The sequence below is a fragment of the Oncorhynchus nerka genome, linkage group LG14 (assembly GCF_034236695.1).
Source record: "Oncorhynchus nerka isolate Pitt River linkage group LG14, Oner_Uvic_2.0, whole genome shotgun sequence".
Taxonomy (NCBI): Eukaryota; Metazoa; Chordata; class Actinopteri; order Salmoniformes; family Salmonidae; genus Oncorhynchus; species Oncorhynchus nerka.
The window spans coordinates 69,049,321-69,071,903 of NC_088409.1; the positions used below are offsets into that span (position 1 = coordinate 69,049,321).

The 22,583-nt window shown below is 46.0% G+C and overlaps 1 protein-coding gene and 1 long non-coding RNA gene across 2 annotated transcripts in view; both read right to left on the bottom strand.

Annotated features, from left to right (window-relative positions):
- LOC115141758 (BCAS3 microtubule associated cell migration factor-like) overlaps positions 1-5,995 on the bottom strand; it is a 355,332-nt gene extending 349,337 nt beyond the window's left edge. Inside the window, 2 exon segments of the mRNA XM_065000321.1 lie at positions 2,685-2,775; positions 5,801-5,995. Of these exon segments, the coding sequence (XP_064856393.1) occupies positions 2,685-2,755 (71 nt within the window). The 5' untranslated portion in view covers positions 2,756-2,775; positions 5,801-5,995.
- A 7,457-nt stretch (positions 5,996-13,452) lies between these two features.
- LOC135559682 (uncharacterized) lies at positions 13,453-22,483 on the bottom strand. The gene is made up of 3 exons (XR_010458523.1): positions 22,384-22,483; positions 14,508-14,589; positions 13,453-13,913 (listed from the first exon to the last, which is right to left on the bottom strand). It is a non-coding gene; the product is annotated as an uncharacterized LOC135559682 (long non-coding RNA).
- Between the last annotated feature and the right edge of the window lie 100 nt (positions 22,484-22,583).

Sequence of the window (22,583 nt, forward strand, 5' to 3'; positions counted from 1 at the left end):
TCGGCCGATTTTTTTGTTTCTGTAAGAATGACAATTACTAACAATACTGAGTGAACACTTATTTTAACTTAATATAATATATCAATAGCCTCAAGTAAATAATGAAACATGTTCAATTTTGTTTAAATAATGCAAAAACAAAGTGTTGGAGAAGAAAGTAAAAGTGCAATATGTGCTATGTAAGAAAGCTAACGTTTCAGTTCCTTGCTCAGAACATGAGAACATATGAAAGCTGATGGTTCCTTTTAACATGAGTCTTCAATATTCCCAGGTAAGAAGTTTTAGGTTGTAGTTATTATAGGAATTATAGGACTATTTCCCTCTAAACCATTTGTATTTCATTAACCTTTGACTATTGGATGTTCTTATAGGCACTTTAGTATTGCCAGTGTAACAGTATAGCTCCCGTCCCTCTCCTCGCTCCATGTGGACCTCCAACCTCAGGAGGCTGAAGAAATTCGGCTTGTCACCAAAAGCACTCACAAACTTCTACAGATGCACAATCGAGAGCACCCTGTCGGGCTGTATCACCGCCTGGTACGGCAACTGCTCCGCCCACAACCGTAAGGCTCTCCAGAGGGTAGTGAGGTCTGCACAACGCATCACCGGGGGCAAACTACCTGCCCTCCAGGACACCTACACCACCCGATGTCACAGGAAGGCTATAAAGATCATCAAGGACAACAACCACCCGAGCCACTGCCAGTCCACCCCGCTATCATCCAGAAGGCGAGGTCAGTACAGGTGCATCAAAGCAGGGACCGAGAGACTGAAAAACAGCTTCTATCTCAAGGCCATCAGACTGTTAAACAGCCACCACTAACATTGAGTGGCTGCTGCCAACACACTCAACTTCAGCAACTTTAATAATGGGAATTGATGGAAAATATATCACTAGCCACTTTAAACAATGCTACTTAATATAATGTTTACATACCCTACATTACTCATCTCATATGTATATACTGTACTCGATACCATCTACTGCATCTTGCCTATGGCGTTCTGTACCATCACTCATTCATATATCTTTATGTACATATTCTTTATCCCTTTACACTTGTGTGTATAAGGTAGTAGTTTTGGAATTGTTAGGTTAGATTACTTGTTGGTTATTACTGCATTGTCGGAACTAGAAGCACAAGCATTTCGCTACACTCGCATTAACATCTGCTAACCATGTGTATGTGACAAATAAATTTGATTTGATTCCCTGGGCTCGAACCAGCAACACGACAACAGCCATCATCGAAGCAGCGTTACCCATGCAGAGCAAGGGGAACAACTACTCGAAGGCTCAGAGCGAGTGACGTTTGAAACGCTATTAGCGCGCGCTAACTAGCCATTTCACTTCGGTTACACCAGCCTCATCTCGGGAGTTGCTAGGCTTGAAGTCATAAACAGCGCAATGCTTGACGCACAACGAAGAGCTGCTGTCAAAACACACGAAAGTGCTGTTTGAATGAATGTTTTCGCGCCTGCTTCTGCCTACCACCGCACAGTCAGATACTTAGATACTTGTATGCTCAGTCAGATTATATGCAATGCAGGACACGTTAGATAATATCTAGTAATATCATCAACCATGTGTAGTTAACTAGTGATTATGATTTATTGTTTTTTATAAGATAAGTTTAATGCTAGCTAGCAACTTACCTAGGCTTAATGCATTCGCGTAACAGGCAGTCTCCTTGTGGAGTGCAACGAGAGAGGCAGGTCGTTATTGCGTTGGACTAACTGTAAGATTGGATCCCCCGAGCTGACAAGGTGAAAATCTGTCGTTCTGCCCCTGAACGAGGCAGTCAACCCACCGTTCCTAGGCCGTCATTGAAAATAAGAATGTGTTAACTGACTTGCATAGTTAAATAAAGGTATAAAAAAATATAGAACTCGGCAAATCAGCGCCCCAAAATACCGATTGTTATGAAAACTTGAAATCGGCCCTAATTAAATCGGCCATTCCGATTTAATTGGTCAACCTCTATTCTGTATACCACCCCTACCTTGTCACAACACAACTGATATGCTCAAACACATTAAGGAAGAAAGAAATTCCACAAATTAACTTTTAACAAGGCACACCTGTTAAATGAAATGCATTCCATGTGACTACCTCATGAAGCTGGTTGAGAGAATGCCAAGAGTGTGCAAAGCTGTCATCAAGGCAAAGGGTGGCTACTTTGAAGAAACTTAAATACATTTACATTTGTTACCACATGCTTCCATGTGTTATTTCATAGTTTTGATGTCTTCACTATTAGTTTGCAATGTAGAATATAATATAAATAAAGAAAACCCCATGAACGAGTAGGTGTGTTCAAACTTTTGACTGGTACTGTATACATACCTATAAGTATAACGTTTACAATTATTGAAAGTAGTGTGTGCATAGATATAAGTATTATCTTGGCACTTTATTCAGTCAAATTGGTTGCAGATAACACTCTGTAACGCCATCTCTACCTCAGAAAAGTGGTAAGGAAATATATTGAACCAGACCATATCAATCCATAGCACTGAAGCATGTCTGAAACCGATGGTTAATAACAACCATCATGTGATGTTAGGTAATGTCTTTGCAAGGGGAAACTTGTATTAGTTGGCTGCCCAGACCCATCCAGTGGAATAGCTGAAAACCTATTATTGTGTGTGTGTGTGTTTACTGTGTGTGTGCGTGTCCTTACGTGGCAGCTTGTGCTCGTACCACAACCCCTCCAGCACAGCGGCTTGGTCTGCGCGGGGAGTCTGATGCCATTTTGGCTCCAAGTCTTTATCCTACAGAGGAAAGAACAAGACCATTAAACCCTGCTATTAGCTGATTGTAATTTATGTCTCTATTTCCATAAAGGCCGAGAGCAGTAGATTTCCGTATAGGGCATAGAATGGACACAAAAGGTCTAAAACAGATTCCTACCACTTTTGGTTGTACTAATAGAACATTTTGTACTACAAAATGTAGGCCTGCCGGTACCCCTGACAGGCAACACAGTAAACCACGCCCCCGCCCAAACAAACCTGCCTGATATAACCAAGATTAGGGACAAATCACACTCCTATGAGTTCTAAACACATTACATTCAATAACTAGGATGTAGGTATGTTTTTATTTTCAATATGTTTCCTGTATCACATACCAATATGGGCTTGATTACCTTTGCTACATAAAAGTATCTGAAGGTTGTCATTAAAGCAACAAAGTGTGAGAATGTTGTTCATTGACTACAGCCCAGTGTTCAACACCATAGTGCCCTCCAAGAACATCACTAAGGTAAGGACCCTGAGACTGAACACCTTCTGCAAGTGAATCCTGGATGGTGAAAGTAAACAACACATCTGCCACGCTGACCCTCAACACTGGGCCCCCTCAGGGGTGCGTGCTTAGTCCCCTCCTGTACTCCCTGTTCACCCACGGCCGGGTGGCCGGGTGGCCAAGCACGACTCAAAAACCATCAAGTATGCAGACGACACGATGGTGGTAGGCCGATGACAATGAGACGGCATATAAGGAGGAAGTCAGAGACCTGGAAGTGTGGTGCCAAGACAACATAAGCATGAAAAAGGAGCTGATCCTGGACTACATTCACATCAACAAGGCTATAGTGGAGCGGGTCGAGAGCTTCAAATTCCGCTGTGTCCACATCACTGATGATCTATCATGGTCCACACAACAACACAGTCATGAAGAGGTCTCAACAACACCTCTTCCCCCTCCTGTGGATGAAAAGATAAGGCATCACCCCACAGATCTTCAAAAATATATACAGCTGCACCATTGAGAGAATCTTGACTGGCTGCATCACTGCTTAGTACGGCAACTGCTTGACATCTGACCAGAAGATGCTACAGAGAGCAGTGCGTACGGCACGTACCACGCAGTGTCAGAGGAAGGCCCTAAAAATTGTCCAGCTACCCAAGTCATAGACTGTTCTCTCTGCTACTGCACGGTAAGCGGTACCAATGCACCAAATCTGGAACTTTGTTATGCGACTACAATGATCTCCCTTTTGTCTAATTTGAAACTTGTGTAGTGTTGTTAGCCAGCTGTCAGTCTGTGAAAGCACTTGTTAACCAGTAGGAGAGTGGGGTAAGTTGAATTTTTTACATTCAGCATCACTCCGTCAAGGGAAATATAGAATTGTTTCTAACAAAGATATCTAGGCTACATATATTTCAGGATGTTGTGTACATTTTACATTTACATTTAAGTCATTTAGCAGACGCTCTTATCCAGAGAGACTTACAAATTGGTGTATCCCTGGAAATAATCTTAAATCAAGTAAACATTACAGTTTTGCCCAAAAAAGTGGTCTCCTGGCACAACTTACCTTGGGTATGGGATAAGTTGAGCTGCACGACAGTATACATTATGCAGCCTAAATTATGCAGCCTGTACTGAATTAAAGATTACCATAACCTTTTTAAAACCACGTCCATCTTTATTTCCCAAACACAATTCAACACACCCACTTTTTGTCTTAATTTGAACCCTGTTGTTACCTCATATCCCAGTGATAATGCCTTGCGTCATGCCTGGGAAGAAACACTTCAATTTGTTCAACTTGCCATTGGCAAGACTTACCCCATGTGCGTGCATATATAGGCACGCACAACTACAAGGATGCACTTTCATGCTAGGTTTAGGACTTCATATTGAAGCTTATAGGGGACCCCAATTGATGTATAGAAATGATCTACTTTGATTTTGATACAAGTATTATCAAATCAAATCAATTTATATAGCCCTTCGTACATCAGCTGATATCTCAAAGTGCTGTACAGAAACCCAGCCTAAAACCCCAAACAGCAAGCAATGCAGGTGTAGAAGCACGGTGGCTAGGAAAAACTCCATAGAAAGGCCAAAACCTAGGAAGAAACCTAGAGAGGAACCAGGCTATGTGGGGTGGCCAGTCCTCTTCTGGCTGTGCCGGGTGGAGATTATAACAGAACATGGCCAAGATGTTCAAATGTTCATAAATGACCAGCATGGTCGAATAATAATAAGGAAGAACAGTTTAAACTGGAGCAGCAGCACAGTCAGGTGGAAGTTGAAACTGGAGCAGCAGCATGGCCAGGTGGACTGGGGTAAACATTATGAAACCTCTAGCAATAAATTAATTTGACTTGGTGAAAATCTTTGTTTTTTACTTGCTGAGCACCATTCCATGTGTTTTTTTCCTTCACAGACTTCATGAAATGATGACCTCGAAGCTAAATATTTGGTCAAATTACACATTTTGTGTATGTTTTCCTAGAAGAGTGGCTCAACGTACCTCTTTACCTCAATTTACGCCACTCTCCCCAAGTAAAGTTAGCTAACTTAGAGCCCTCTTGCGGTTTGGTTTTATGTTTGTAGCTAATAAGTATCCCGACAAATGGTTATCGGAACTTGGGTTAAACTAACAAACTAATAATGAAGAGGTAACGTTACACGAACTACTGTTAGCCTTACTATTTGCCAAGGATTGCAACATTTGCTATCTAACGTTATCTAGTTCAAGTTGGTTCCTCCAGCTAGATGGCCAGCCTCAAATCACCAACTGAAGACGACTTAGTTAGCTAACAAGCAAGCTAAATACCTGCTGATATGAATAGTTCGAGAGGGAAAATGCCAACATTGTTTGATAAATGTAGCTATAGTAGCTTGCTAGCTGTGTCAAGAACAAGAGTCAGAGTCCTGTGTCTGAGACAGCAGGTAGCTAACCACCACCAGACAACATAAATTGTCAAACACCAGAAGCTACATCTATGTATTAAATATCATTCGCTTAACCAATTAATTTATATGGTATTCAATACGTACCTAGTCTAGTGTGTTGTTTTCTAGCTAACGTTAGCTTCTTTAGTTCAACGGAGCTCCTTAGCAAATGCCACAAAACAGTGGGAAAACCGTAGGGGTGTTGAGACCAATGGCAGCATTCCTGTGCATTCATCAAGCCAATCAGGGTACGACAGAGGCGGTATTGTAGGTCCTCGACCAATCAGAGTGAACAATAATACCATATCTTGTGGTCTGTAAGCGTGGTCGCAATATTGGGGATAGTTTAGATCTGACCTGAGCCCACTCAAACACTCTTGACACCCATTCCAAATTGGACATACAAATATGGCGCATGCGCACAGTGCAACAGCACTACAAAAACATACGGGTCGAAAAGTCCATGTGAGGGGTATCAGCTCATGCAAGACAAAGGGAGTAATCTATCTCATCACCTGTTCATGTGGGAAAGTCTACGTAGGAAAAACGAAAAGACAATTAAAATATCGCATAGCTGAACACCGCAGCTCAATCAGGTGTAAGAACATTGACTACCCAGTAGCAGCTCACTTTGTTGAAGCTAACCATTCCATCTCCTCCCTCAAATACACAGGCATTAAGCATGTTACTCTACCAAGGAGATGAGCTAAGTGGATATCCGCCTACTATAGAGGGAGGCATATTGGACATCCTCTCTAAAACCATTGACCCCTAGTGCTCTGAATATTAACTTTGATCTCAGGCTCTTATGACATTTTTTTCTTCTCGGTTATTCTTCTCGGTTAAGTCTTATAAATTAACATATTCTTAAAAATATTGGAAACAATTACATATGTGAAATTAATTTAATTATGTATGTTGATGCTAATATTATGTACAATATCTAATTATGTTACAGTTACAGTTTAAGTCAGAAGTTCACATACACCTTAGCCAAAACATTTAAACTCAGTTTTTCACAATTATTGACATTTAATCCTAGTAAAAAAATCCCTATCTTAGGTCAGTCAGAATCAACACTTTATTTTAAGAATGAATAGTCAGAATAATAGTAGAGAGAATGATTCATTTCAGCTATTATTTCTTTCATCATATTCCCAGTGGGTCAGAAGTTTACATACACTCAATTAGTATTTAGTAGCATTGCCATTAAAAATGGTTTAACTTAGTTCAAAAGTTTCAGGTAGCCTTCCACAAGCTTCCCACAATAAGTTGGGTGAATTTTGGCCCATTCCCCCTGACAGAGTTGGTGTAACTGAGTCAGGTTTGTAGGCCTCCTTGCTCAAACACGCTTTTTCAGTTCTGCCCACAAATGTTCTATAGGGTTAAGGTCAGGGCTTTGTGATGGCCACTCCAATACCTTGACTTTGTTGTCCTTAAGCCATTTTGTCACTACTTTGGAAGTATGCTCGGGGTCATTGTCAATTTGGAAGACCCATTTGCAACCAAGCTTTAACCTGATGTCTTGAGATGTTGCTTCAATATATCCACATAATTTTCCTCCCTCATGTGGCCATCTATTTTGTGAAGTGCACCAGTCCCTCCTGCTGCAAAGCACACTGCCACCCTCGTGCTACACGGTTGGGATGGTGTTCTTCGGCTTGCAAGCCTCCCCCTTTTCCTCCAAACATAACGATGGTCATTATGGCCAAACAGTTCTATTTTTGTTTCATCAGACATTTCTCCAAAAAGTACCATTTTTGTCTCCATGTGCAGTTGCAAACTGTAGTATTGCTTTTTTTATGACGGTTTTGGAGCAGTGGCTTCTTCCTTACTGAGCGGCCTTTCAGGTTATGTCGATATGGGACTCATTTTACTGTGGATATAGCTACTTTTGTACCTGTTTCCTCCAGAATCTTCAGAAGGTCCTTTGCTGTTGTTCTGGGATTGATTTGCACTTTTTGCACCAAAGTGTGTTCATCTTTAGGAGAAAGAACACATCTCCTTCCTGAGCGGTATGACGGCTGTGTGGTCCCATGGTGTTTATACTTGCATACTATTGTTTGTACAGATGAACGTGGTACCTACAGGCATTTGGAAATTGCTCCCAAGGATGAACCAGACATGTGGAGATCTACAATTATTTTTCTGAGGTCTTGGCTGATTTCTGTTGATTTTCCCATGATGTCAAGCAAAGAAGCATTGAGTTTGAAGATAGGACTTGAAATACATCCACAGGTACACCTCCAATTGACTCAAATGTTGTCAATTAGCCTATCAGAATCTTCTAAAGCCATGACATCATTTTCTGGAATTCTCCAAGCTGTTTAAAGGCACAGTCAACTTAGTGTATGTAAACTTCTGACTCACTGGAATTGTGATACAGTGAATTATAAGTAAAATAATATGTCTGTAAACAATTTTTAGAAAAATTACTTGTGTCATGCACAAAGTAGATGCCCTTACCGACTTGCCAAAACTATAGTTTGTTAACAAGAAATTTGTGGAGTGGTTGAAAAACAAGTTTGAATGACTCCGACATAAGTGTATGTAAACTTCTGACTGTAACTGTATATTCCATGTGCTGTAAACTATTGTCTTTTAACAGTTTCACTCAATTCATTCTAATCAACCTAATAATTATGGCACACCCCTCACTATTGTCATTGGTTGATCTAATTGCACTGTTTGTCTATATAACCTGTTTCAAGCATTCATGACATTACACTGAAGGCAGTGATGCCAAAACATGGGTGTTTAACCCAATAAATTACTGGAAGTTTATGTATATATATAGAGAGACAGCGTGCGACTCTTTATTTATTTATATAGCTTACTGTAATGTTCCATGGTATAGCCTACAATTAGTATACATGGGTTATTTTAGGGGATTTCTAATCTGGCAATTGTAGAGAATTAATCTGTGTCTGGGAAACCGGCCCTTAATGAGCAAGTACCCCAGACCCCAATCGTGGGGTCAATAGTAAGTGCATTTGACTGCTTGGCATATTGTTTACCCAGTAATTTATGTGAACTGATGTACATGTATTGTCTAATCATTTTATTGTTTACCCAATAACTTGTGAACTGATGTACATGTAGTCTAATCCTTTTGTTTACCCAGTAATTTATGTGAACATGTACATGTAGTCTAATCATTTTCATATTGTTTACCCAGTAACTTGTGAACTGATGTGCATGCTTAATTTAATCATTTTCTGTACAGTGAGTGTTTTGTCCATTATGGGATTTAATCCAATTCTGTTCTTCACATTCTTACTGACAAAAGCAACATAAAGGTTGAAATAGGCAGTTTGGGTTGGTATCTTATGTCCTTCCTTGGACCACGTTGATCATGTTCAGCTTCGTGTAGGAGAAGTGGTACTTCCATTGCATCCACTTCTTCATCAATAACAAAGGTGAATGCCATATCTGACACTGTTGCATTTCCAAGAAACAGCAGAAGTTGTCTGACTTGCTGTCGGTGCATATGTACCCCCTTCCGTCTACAGTCGGCTCCTTTCACCTTACCACTCAAACACGCCAAGTGAATCAAGTCGTCTCCATTCTAACCAGATATTCCTTGAAGGGAAACACTTAAAGATGCACTATGCAGAAATCACTCCGCTAAAATTCTAATAGCTCGCCTAATAACTTAACAAGAAGCATAGAAACAGTGCACATAAAACAGATCTATCCCTTCTTAGAGTTCCTTTCAATGAGAATGAGAGAAATCTAATTTAGTGGGCCGCCCACAAAGTTACATATTGCAGCTTTAAGATGTTTAATGCAACTGGACCATGCTGTGCTAGTTGGTCGTCACTAGTTACCACAGCCACAAAGTCATAAACCCTGCTAATTTATACATTTATCTTCTTAAAATGTGATTTTAAACCTAACCACACTGCTAACCTTATGCCTAACCCTAACCTTAAAACCACCAAAAAGCTCATTTTAGTTTCCATACATTTTATGACAGCGACTCTAATCTCAGAATGTTGAAGAAATTCAGTGTGTCCCAGAGGGGCCTTACAGTGTTCTAAAGGAGCACCATCGAGAGCATACTGTCGGGATGTATCACAGCCTGGTGCGGCAACTCCACCACCAAGGACCGCAAGGCACTACAGAGGGTGGTACGTTCAGCCGAACACACACTGCCTGCCCTCCAGGTCAGCTACAACACCAGGTGTTGCAGGAAGGCCAAAAAAAATCATCAGGGACCCCAGCCATGGCCTGTTCTCCAGTTTCCATCACTCGGACATGGGCAGTATAGGAGCATCATGGCAAACACTGTAAGACTGGCCAATAGCTTCTATCCCCAGACCATCAGGCTGATGAATAGCCACCACTAATCAGCTACCCCTTTTCACTGCACCCTGTTATTACATCTGCAACCCTGTACATATGACTATTAAACTCATCTAAAATCGAATTATGATTTTGTGGCTGTGGTAACTAGTCGAAACCCTGCTAGTCTGTCCGCATTCAAAACAACTGGGAACCTGGAAATCTCAGACTTCTGAGCGATCAAGACAACTGTGAACACCTGACGGTCATTCAAATCGGAATTCCAAGTCCACATCAGTGTCTAAGTTAGTATATACACTGCTCAAAAAAATAAAGGGAACACTAAAATAACACATCCTAGATCTGAATGAAAACCACACTACAGGCTGATCCAACTTTGATGTAATGTCCTTAAAACAAGTCAAAATGAGGCTCAATAGTGTGTGTGGCCTCCACGTGCCTGTATGACCTCCCTACAACGCCTAGGCATGCTCCTGATGAGGTGGCGGATGGTCTCCTGAGGGATCTCCTCCCAGACCTGGACTAAAGCATCCGCCAACTCCTGGGCAGTCTGTGGTGCAACGTGGCGTTGGTGGATGGAGCGAGACATGATGTCCCAGATGTGCTCAATTGGATTCAGGTCTGGGGAACGGGCGGGCCAGTCCATAGCATCAATGCCTTCCTCTTAGAGGAACTGCTGACACACTCCAGCCACATGAGGTCTAGCATTGTCTTGCATTAAGAGGAACCCAGGGCCAACCACACCAGCATATGGTCTCACAAGGGGTCTGAGGATCTCATCTCGGTACCTAATGGCAGTCAGGCTACCTCTGGCGAGCACATGGAGGGCTGTGCGGCCCCCCAAAGAAATGCCACCCCACACCATGACTGACCCACCGCCAAACCGGTCATGCTGGAGGATGTTGTAGGCAGCAGAACGTTCTCCATGGCGTCTCCAGACTGTCACATGTGCTCAGTGTGAACCTGCTTTCATCTGTGAGGAGCACAGGGCGCCAGTGGCGAATTTGCCAATCTTGGTGTTCTCTGGCAATTGCCAAACGTCCTGCACGGTGTTGGGCTGTAAGCACAACCCCCACCTGTGGACGTTGGGCCCTCATACCACCATCATGGAGTCTGTTTCTGACCGTTTGGGCAGACACATGCACATTTGTGGCCTGCTGGAGGTCATTTTGCAGGGCTCTGGCAGTGCTCCTCCGGCTCCTCCTTGCACAAAGGCGGAGGTAGCGGTCCTGCTGCTGGGTTGTTGCCCTCCTACGGCCTCCTCCACGTCTCCTGATGTACTGGCCTGTCTCCTGGTAGCGCCTCCATGCTCTGGACACTACGCTGACAGACACAGCAAACCTTCTTGCCACAGCTCGCATTGATGTCTCATCCTGGATGAGCTGCACTACTTGAGCCACTTGTGTGGGTTGTAGACTCCGTCTCATGCTACCACTAGAGTGAAAGCACCGCCAGCATTCAAAAGTGACCAAAACATCAGCCAGGAAGCATAGGAACTGAGAAGTGGTCTGTGGTCCCCACCTGCAGAACCACTCCTTTATTGGGGGTGTCTTGCTAATTGCCCATCATTTCCACCTGTTGTATATTCCATTTGCACAACAGCATGTGAAATGTATTGCCAATCAGTGTTGCTTCCTCAGTGGACAGTTTGATTTCACAGAAGTGTGATTGACTTGGAGTTACATTGTGTTGTTTAAGTGTTCCCTTTATTTTTTTGAGCAGTGTAGGTTACGGTCTCATGTATTATCCAGGTAATGCTCCAAATGTCACCTAATAAAATAACTATTGTCGTTTAATTCTGTGAGCTGGACATGGGAAGAAAAATGTTAATTCAATACACATTAGGCTTTTTAGGCTGAAAAGTAACATTACAACCATTTCTATATAATTTGTGCTACATAGGTGCAGACAGCAAAACGGATGTATTTTCTGTCACATTGGGTGCATCCAAATAACCTCTCCATCAAGTGTACTTGTTCACTTCCCTTCACTGATATGAAAGGAAATGTCTGGTATTATACAATGGTTGGGTCTAATCCTGAATGCTGATTGGTTAAAAGCGCATTTCAGCCGGTGTCCATTCCACAAGTTACCACTGGCTAAATCTATGCCGTTAAAATGCCTATTTACTCTGTTCCATCTGACTGTGCAATCCACTGTCTCATCAGCCCAGGCAGGGAAGTAAACTTGATCACTTTAAAAAAAGCATTGAGACATGATCTCACATTTCTTTTAGACTAACATTTAGTTTAACAGTGGAGATTTGTATAAACCTTGCTGTCTGTCTCGCTGACATTTGCAACATTGTTTCAATATTCAAATTCTATCTCCAACTGTCCCATAGTAATGTAATGAACATGTAGGGGTCGGGAGTAGGGATGAGAGAAAGAGGCAGGCAGCGTTTTTCAGCCAGTCGAAATCATGAATCGGCTGGCATAATTTTTATGGATATACAGTGGGGCAAAAAAGTATTTAGTCAGCCACCAATTTTGCAAGTTCTCCCACTTCAAAAGATGAGAGGCCTGTAATTTTCATCATAGGTACACTTCAACTATGACAGACAAAATAAGAAGAAAAAAAATGAATGGGGCCATGTATCGTGAGATTTTGAGTGAAAACCTCCTTCCATCAGCAAGGGCATTGAAGATGAAACGTGGCTGGGTCTTTCAGCATGACAATGATCCCAAACACACCGCCCGGGCAACGAAGGAGTGGCTTCGTAAGAAGCATTTCAAGGACCTGGAGTGGCCTAGCCAGTCTCCAGATCTCAACCCCATAGAAAATATTTGGAGGGAGTTGAAAGTCCGTGTTGCCGGGCAACAGCCCCCAAAAAAATCACTGCTCTAGAGGAGATCTGCATGGAGGAATGGGCCAAAATACCAGCAACAGTGTGTGAACCTTGTGAAGACTTACAGAAAACGTTTGACCTCGGTCATTGCCAACAAAGGGTATATAACAAAGTATTGAAATAAACTTTTGTTATTGACCAAATACTTATTTTCCACCATAATTTGCAAATAAATTCATTAAAAATCCTACAATGTGATTTTCTGGAATTTTTTTCTCATTTTGTCTGTCATAGTTGAAGTGTACCTATGATGAAAATTACAGGCCTCTCTCATCTTTTTAAGTGGGAGAACTTGCACAATTGGTGGCTGACTAAATACTTTTTTGCCCCACTGTATACAAAGGTAAAACAAAACAAACCTAGCTTGCAGTCATTGCTGCTTCAGTTAGAAGTTATTGTGTTAGCTGTGTTGTTGGCTAGCTCTTCTGATCAACAGTGTCCTAACGAGAGAGCACATTTACGATGCCAGGCGAAATCATGCCTCATTATCTCGCGTCAATAGATACAGAACAAAAAGAACAAGCGACTTGGTCGCGTCTCTAGCAACCCTAGATTTGTGTAGGGAGTATATCTTGTGGAAGGATGAAATTGTACAAATACATGTATAAAAATAACGTTTTTAATGAAAATGTCGATCATTATTTGAATATGTTGGTAACCCGTGTACAAGTGATAATGCCCTCGAAGCTGGTGTTTGTTGGATAAATTGGCATGGTTTGCCAGTCCTCGATTTGGTCTCGGGCCTAACAACATCGTGCCAACATATCCAACAAACAACGGCTTCTTTGGAATTATCACTATAAATATGGAAACTCCCAATATCCCAGGCAAACAACAATCCAATGCTTTTCGATTTGTGGGAAGTAGTGAATGAATGCACACTTCAGCAGGAAGGCAAGATTATTGGGCCATACACCCTGGCCCTCTGAGGAGGTTCCATCATGGATATGGTGTCATCCAGGTGTCGTTAAGTTAAGTCTCTCCACAGGCTACTGGGGCTTTGCCTGTCTTGGAGCATTGATTCACCGAGCAGCCCAGCAAGAAAGGGCTGAGGTGGCCATACTGAAAAGGGAGAGCAGAGGACAGTGGGAGGAGTCAAACTACAGCTGACAAGGGTAGTCAGACACAGTTCCCTTGTAGGTCACTAATTGCGCTTGACATCTCAAGCTTTTTGGGCAATTTGAAGAGCCGGTAAGTGCCAGATGCATAGCTAATATCACCTGCAACACATTGGAAATGGAAGTGACTGCCTGGGATTAGGGCTGTAACGGTGACCACATTACTGCCACACCGGCGTTCATGAGTCATGATTTCAGTTAAATTCCATGTGACCGTTTAGTCACGGTAATTAGGCTTCTCTAAGCTCTGATGCTGCTGATGGTCATTACTAGCCTACCAAACGTGCTAACTGCCTGGTACTCCGCACTATTGTATCCTCTAATCACTCTGACATCACTGCAAATGTAATCGAAATTCTAATCAAAACAATTCATGAGAGCCCATGAGCTCATGTTGCGCAACATTTATTTAGGCTATGCAATTGCGTGAGAACTGAGGATCCAATCAGCTTTCGATAGGCTAGGCCAACTATATTTATTTCTCAACCTTCCAAATTGTAAGCACATTGCTTATCTTTGAAACAGGAGTTTTGCTTACCTGGCTGGCATCAAAATGAAACATGGGAAAACATCCTCCATTCGCAATTTAAGTGCAGTCATGTATTTTATTCCCTCTGCCCCTGTTTTGAGACAGGAGCATGATAATGGTCCATTCTAAATCAAAACAAATTTCACACATACAGTACCAGTCAAAGGTTTAGACACCTACTCATTCAAGGATTTTTCTTTTATTTTTTACTATGTTCTACACTGTAGAATAATGGTGAAGACATCAAAACTATGAAATAACACATATGGAATCATGCACAATCAATGCATTCTCTCAACCAGCTTCACCTGGAATACTTTTCTAACAGTCTTGAAGGAGTTCCCACATATGCTGAGCACTTGTTAGCTGCTTTTCCTTCACTCTGCGATCCAACTCATCCCAAACTATCTCAACTGATACAGCACTCCATCACTCTCCTTCTTGGTCAAATAGCCCTTACACAGCCTGGAGGTATGTTGGGTCATTGTCCTGTTGAAAAACAAATGATAGTCGCACTAAGTGCAAACCAGATAGGATTGCATATCGCTGCAGAATGCTTTGGTAGCCATGCTGGTTAAGTGTGTCTTGAATTCTAAATAAATCACCTGTCACACCTCCTCCATAATTCACAGTGGGAACCACACATGGAGAGATCATCTGATCACCTACTCTGCATCTCACAAAGACACAGTGGTTGTAACCAAAAATCTCACATTTCTAATGTCCATTGCTTGTGTTTCTTGGCCCAAGCAAGTCTCTTCTTATTATTGGTGTCCCTTAGTAGTGGCTTCTTTGCAGCAATTTGACCATGAAAGCCTGATTCATGCCTTTTCCTCTGAACAGTTGACGTTGAGATGTGTCTATTACTTGAACTCTGTGAAGCATTTATTTGGGCTGCAATATCTAAGGCTGGCAACTCTAATGAACTTATTCTCTGCAACAGAGGTAACTCTGGGTCTTCCTTTCCTAAGGCAGTCCTCATGAGAGCCAGTTTCATCATAGTGCTTGATGGTTTTTCCGACTGCACTTGAAGAAACTTTCAAAGTTCTTGAAATGTTCCATATTGACTGACCTTCATGTCTTAAAGTAATGATGGACTGTCGTTTCTCTTTGCTTATTTGAGCTGTTCTTACCATAATATGGACTTGGTCTTTTACCAAATAGGGTTATCTTCTGTATACCACCCCTACCTTGTCACAACACAACTGATTGGCTCAAACGCTCCACAACTTAACATGACACACCTGTTAATTGAAATGCATTCCAGGTGACTACCTCATGAAGCTGGTTGAGAGAATGCCAAGAGTGTGCAAAGCTGTAATCAAGGCAAAGGGTGGCTACTTTGACAAATCTCAAATATAAAATGTATTTTGATTAGTTAAACCCTTTTGTGGTTACTACATGATTCCATAATGTGTTATTTCATAGTTTTGATGTCTTCCCTAGTATTCAACAATGTAGAAAACAGTAAAAATAAAGAACAAACCCTGGAATGAGTAGGTGTCCAAACTTTTGACTGGTACTGTATATTATTTAGAATATGTTACATTTAAATCAAAAATAGTCTGATGGGTGACAATATTAGCCTATCACTTGTGAATGATATTGTAGCGACCCGCACAGACAGCTGTGTGTTATGTGCTAGGCTAGGAGGTGGTTGTGTTGTACTGACCAGTACCAGGTGTTCGCGGGGTCCGACATGTCAATCAACCTGCTATCTGCCAATCACGGGAATGCCTGGAATGTTCTGATGCCGGGCATCCTGGTGGTTGGCGGAGTGGCGTGGAGGGGGGTCGGGCATTGGAAGTTAAGACCAGGTTCAGCCTTTGTTCTCTCTCTCTTACGTCTGGGCTTCACAAGAGAAGGTCACGATTGGCTTGTGGGTTAATCTGTCATCTATTTGGCGTGTGCTACGGCCCAAACAGTAGCCTGTGTAAAGTTGGTTCAATAAAACGTCAATTCGCAAACTCAAGCCTCTGTCTGGACAATTGTTCATTTATGATCTAGTCAGGTCATTACATTGGTGTCAGAAGTAAAAACGTTGATACAAGTTAGCCAGCTAGCTAGCTGACTTATGTGGCTAGCTACCGTAGGTGAGAACGGGGATTGAAAATGCTTCGAGGGAATCCGAAAGTGAAGGTGGAGGTAGGGGACGATTATGGCCAAGGAGGTGCGTGTGAATGGACGTCGGGGGTTCTGTCTGAGGAGATCGCCAGGGCGTCGGAGCGCAGAGGCCGCTTGAGGGAGGACGTTAGAGTGATGGCGGCTGAAGCGGGCAGGAGTGCTTGTCGAGTGTATTTCGCGCGGATTCTGGTGGGCGGACCGAAGTGGCGACGCCGACGCGGCGTGACGAGGAATCTGGGGCTCAGGATGTAAACAAACATGGCGGCGCCCAGTTCCCGGCTGCGTCCGTATCTGTTAAGACCCCGAAGTATTCCGGTAAGGCGGATTGGGAAGCTTTTCATGCTCAGTTTGAACTGTTAGCTCATTTTAGGGGGTGGTCGGATGAAGAAAGGGCACTGCAGTTGGCTTTATGCCTCACGGATGAAGCTCTGGCCTGTTTGATATTGATTAGCCCCGAGGACAGGCATGATTATGGTGTTCTAGTGGGAGCACTGAGGAGGCGCTATGGACAGTGTGTACAGCCCGGGCTACTGCGCTCCGAACTGAGGAATAGACGCAGGCAGCCTGGAGAGCCTCTACGGGTGCTAGCTAATGACATTGAGAGCCTCTCTCGGCGGGCATATGCTCACATGCCCCCTCCGTGCAGAGCGAGCTAGCACGGGACCAGTTCATACAGGCGCTCTCCCCTACGGAGCTGCGCATACAGACCCAGCTGGCTCATCCTGAGTCATTGCAGACAGCCTTGGAGATGGCTTTGGAGAGGGAGCTGGTGTGGGCTGGGGCTTCAGCTGGGGCTTTGGTGGGGGTGCAGGGAGACACACCCTCTGTGCGAGCTGGGGGCAGAGCAGCCCGGAGCCGGAAAAGCCTGCTTGGGTGGCCGAAATGACAGAACTCATTCGGGCTGTGTCGCTACAGGCGGCACGAAACACAAGCCCTGGTCCCAGGGTCTGCTGGGGTTGTGGCCAGCCAGGCCATCTGCACCGAGATTGCCCCATGTCCCCCAGAGCTCAGGGAAACGGCTCGGGGTCCGCATAGACCGGGTAGTGCGGACCCCTGGCTTTCTATCCCAACCACCATCATCTTCAGGAGGAGCCCACCGGCACAGACGGGGAAGCAAGGCTCCACTTCCCCCAGAAGCAGACGAGGGCAAGCGGATGGAGCCTGTTGTTGTGGTGGGCCGGACCTGTGTTGGGGACTTTTGTCATGTCCCTGTCACTGTGGAGGGGGTGCCCTGCTCCGCCCTGGTGGACACTGGGTCCACAGTAACCCTGGTGAGACAAGATATTGTGCCAGGTTGGACTCAGTGTGAGCCTACAACTGTGCAGCTCCGCACAGTCACAGGTGAGCTGGCACCCATGAAAGGGAAGGGAATAATGACTCTGACAGTAGGGGGCAGGACTGTGCGTCATCCTGTGTGGGTGGCGGCTGTGCAGGACCCTTGTATCCTGGGGTTGGACTTTCTTAGGAGCACAGGCTGCCAGTTAGACCTAAATAGGGGCACACTGAGCTTCCAGGGAGGGACGGAAGTCACCATGGCCCCCCCTAATGTCACATTCACTCAACCCAACAAACCCTTTACTCCAACAGTTAAAGCAGCAGAGACTCATGGCTGCGCCCCTCCCCCACAGCTGTGTGTGACTTTTCCCCAGTCCCCCTGTCACCTACGGCGGTGTGTTACATTCCCCAGCTACCTCCATGACACAGCCCTCTGTGAGCCGGGCCGCACCCCCCAGCCCAGCTACCCCAGATGGGAGAGGAGAGGACACTGTCTGCAGTGAGGGAGATATGGGGAGGAACTGTGTTGGTCTTGACCCTGAGCAGCAGGAACGGTTGTGGCAGTTGCTGTTTGAATTCAGAGACAGCTTTGCGTTGAGTGAGGAAGAGGTGGGTCAGACTCTTCTGGTGCAGCATGAGATCGACACAGGTGATGCTCGACCCATCAAGATGCGTCCCCGCCGTATCCCGCTGGCACGCCAGGAGGCGGCAGACAAGGCTGTGTTGGAGATGCAGCGGGCAGACTTCATTGAGCCCTCAGACAGCCCCTGGGCGGCGCCAGTCGTCATGGTTCCGAAGAAGGGGGCAAACTGAGGTTCTGTGCGGACTACAGGCGGCTGAATGAGGTAACCAGGAAGGACTCATACCCCATACCACGTATCGATGAGTCGCTGGACCTGGTTAGGGGTCCTCCTGGTTCTCCTCACTAGACCTCCGCAGTGGCTACTGGCAGGTGCCCTCTCCCCAGAGGCCAGAGCCAAAACTGCGTTCTCCACTAACAGAGGACACTGGCAGTTCAAGGTCCTGTGCTTTGGCCTGTGCAACGCTCCAGCTACTTTTGAGCGTTTGATGGACAGGGTGCTGGATGGCATCCCCGACAGCAGTGTCTGGTATACCTCGATGACATCCTGGCCCATGGCAGCTCCTTCCAGTCAGCCCTGGGGGCGCTACGGCGTGTGCTGGAGAGGGTGGCTGCCGCAGGTCTGAAGCTCCACCCCGAGAAGTGCCACTTCATGAGAGAGAGGTGTCCTTCTTGGGCCACCGAGTGGGGAAGGAGGGGATCAGCACCATGGAGGACAAGGTAGGGGCTGTCAGAGACTGGCCCACCCCCACCGACCAGCGTCAGCTGAAGAGCTTCCTGGGCCTGGCCTCGTACTACAGGAGGTTTGTACGGGGCTTCTCAAGCGTTGCTGCTCCACTGAACCGCCTGCTGCCGAAGGACAAGGCTTTCACTTGGACAGTGGAGTGTGAGGAGGCGTTCAACACCCTCAAACGTGCACTGATCGAGGCCCCGTGCTCGCCCCCTGACCTCACCTTGCCCTTTATCCTGGACACAGACGCGAGCAATGTGGGCATGGGTGGGGTGCTGGCCCAGGTGGGGCCAGAGGGGGAGAGAGTGGTGGCGTACTTCAGCAAAACATTTGACAAACATGAGCGCCGCTACTGTGTCACCCGGCGGGAGCTCTTGGCTGTTGTGGCTTCCGTCAAACACTTCAAGTACTACCTGGGTGGTCTGCCCTTTACTGTAAGGACTGACCACTCTGCTCTCCAGTGGCTCATGTCTTTCAGAGAGCCAGAGGGGCAGGTGGCACGCTGGTTGGAGGAGCTTCAGCCGTATGACTTCACGGTGGTGCACAGGGCAGGGGCACGCCACTCCAACGCCGACGCCATGTCCCGTCGGCCCTGTACTGCAGACGGCTGCCGCCACTGTGAACGGAGAGAGGGACGGGAGAGAGCTGCGGGCAGAGGAGGGTGTCTGTGCCACAGTGTGTCGGGCGAGCGGGCCTGTCTGCTGTGAGCTGCAGACTGTCGACGTGGCTGAATGGCGGCAGCAGCAGGGACGGGACACAGACCTACAGCCAGTGCTACAGTGGGTAGAGGGGCAGGTGAGGCCACCATGGGAAGAGGTGACAGCGCTTCACTCGCGACCAAAGGGTTGTGGTCGAAGTTTGAGAGACTGCGGCTGGCTGATGGCGTGCTACAGCGGGCATGGAAGGAGTCAGCTACGGGAGAGGAGAGGTGGCAGATGGTGGTCCCAAAAGCATTGCGGGAGGCTGTGCTCCAGAGTACTCATGGGGGGGGTGGGGACTGGACACTTTGGGGTCACAAAAACACTGCGCCGTCTCCGTCAGGGCTTCTACTGGGGGCAGCACAAGAGGGATGTGGAGGACTTTTGTCGCCGCTGTGACAACTGCACAGCGAGAAAGGGCCCCCAGGCCGCTCTCATGCTCAGCTCCAACAGTTCCCAGTGGGGGCTCCCATGGAGAGGGTGGGAGTGGATGTAGTTGGGCCGTTCCCCACCACAGACAGTGGAAACCGCTGGGTGCTCACGGCCATGGACTATTTCACAAAATGGCCCGAGGCCTATGCTCTGCCTGACCAGGAGGCAGAGACCATCGTCGACGCCCTGACAGCGGGGATGTTCAGCAGGTTTGGAGCTGCAGAGTCCATCCACAGCGACCAAGGCAGAAACTTTGAGTCCCGTGTGTTCGCCACCATGTGTGAGAGGCTGGGTATGCACAAGACCCGCACTACTCCTCTCCATCCTCAAAGTGATGGCCTTGTGGAGCGCTTCAACAAAACGCTTGGACAGCAGCTGGCCATCGTCTCTTCCAAACACCAGCGTGACTGGGACAAGCACCTGCCTATGGTCCTCATGGCATGCCGCTCCGCTGTCCAAGACTCCACCTCCTGCACGCCTGCCCTCCTCATGCTGGGGAGAGATCCGCACCCCTGCGGAGATGGCGTTTGGTCGGCCCCTGGATAGCCCTCATGTTCCTCCGGGGCCGGAGTATGCCCGGAGACTCCAGGACCGCCTGGAGACAGCCCACACCTTCGCCAGAGAGCAGCTGGTGAATGCAGGTGTGAGGCAGAAAAGGAACTATGACGTGCACACCCGGGAAGGCACTTTGTGGCTGGGGAGCTGGTCTGGGTCTACAGCCCTCTAAGGAAAAAAGGCAGATGCCCCAAGTTGGACAGTCACTGGGTGGGACCCTGCAGTGTCCTGGAGAGGGTAGGGGAGGTTGTGTACGGGTGCAGCTTCCTCCCAGGGGGAGAAAGGTGGCACTGCACCGGGACAGGTTAGCCCCATACAGAGGGGCCTCTTCTCCCCAAACCCCAGGAACCCCCACAATTCCCTCTCTGGCAATGACATTCTCCAGGCACCCACCCTCAGGTGCCGCAGACAAGGCTCCAGACAGCCCACTCCCCCTGTCTCCCCCTGTGTCACCGCGTGGTTCCCCAGAACCACGGACTGTATTACCCGTTCCCCGCTTCCTTGTCCCCCATATCCCTGCCTTCATCCCCTGGTTCCCAGAGGGGCACTCTGCGACCATCACGGCCACGCAGGCAAAGGAGACCTCCGGGTCGCTTCAGAGACTTTGTTTGTTCCTTCGGGGACGAGGGACTTTGTGGTGGGGGGGCTGTGTAGCGACCCGCACAGACAGCTGTGTGTTATGTGCTAGGCTAGGAGGTGGTTGTGTTGTACTGACCAGTACCCGGTGTTCGCGGGGTCCGACATGTCAATCAACCTGCTATCTGCCAATCACGGGAATGCCTGGAATGTTCTGATGCCGGGCATCCTGGTGGTTGGCGGAGTGGCGTGGAGTTGGGCATTGGAAGTTAAGACCAGGTTCAGCCTTTGTTCTCTCTCTCTTACGTCTGGGCTTCACAAGAGAAGGTCACGATTGGCTTGTGGGTTATCTGTCATCTATTTGGCGTGTGCTACGGCCCAAACAGTAGCCTGTGTAAAGTTGGTTCAATAAACCGTCAATTCGCAAACTCAAGCCTCTGTCTGGACAATTGTTCATTTATGATCTAGTCAGGTCATTACAATATATTACGGCTTGTGAATGATGGCCAGCTTAAGGCAAACAGTGCATGCTTTTTTTGCAACTTTTTCTAATCAGTCACACACCTCATGTAGCCTAGCCCATAGGTCTATGTTTTGATAAAGTTTGTATCACAACTAAAGTGGCAAAATAACTTATTAAAATTAATCCGATCTACAAAGGGTGTAGAGCCTGACATACATACGCAGCATGTGAGTTTCATGTTTGGGGAAGATAAGAATGCTCCTTTATAATAAAAGCATTACATGCATAATCTAATTTGTGGTTCCTTTTGAGAATGGTGTTTTCCTGGTAATACTGCTGTGTGCGCATTGCTGAATTTATAATGTGAAGAAATTGCCTAATAGTTTATCAACATTTTAAGCTAACCGTTCTCTGTAGCTACATACATGGTTGTAATCTGATAACAAACCTACCTTGACATTGTCATGCACTTGTTGACAAATGTGTTTTTTTAGAGGCAGACACAGGATGCACTTTGAAACACAAACATCCTGTCCAACTGACGAAACTTCCGTTTCTTCATCCGGGGACTTTGAATTAGTGCGCTTGTCTTCTACGTTTGTGCATATTCTTGCGTAGCCCCCTTTGTTTGTGTTGTTCGAAAGCCATCAAA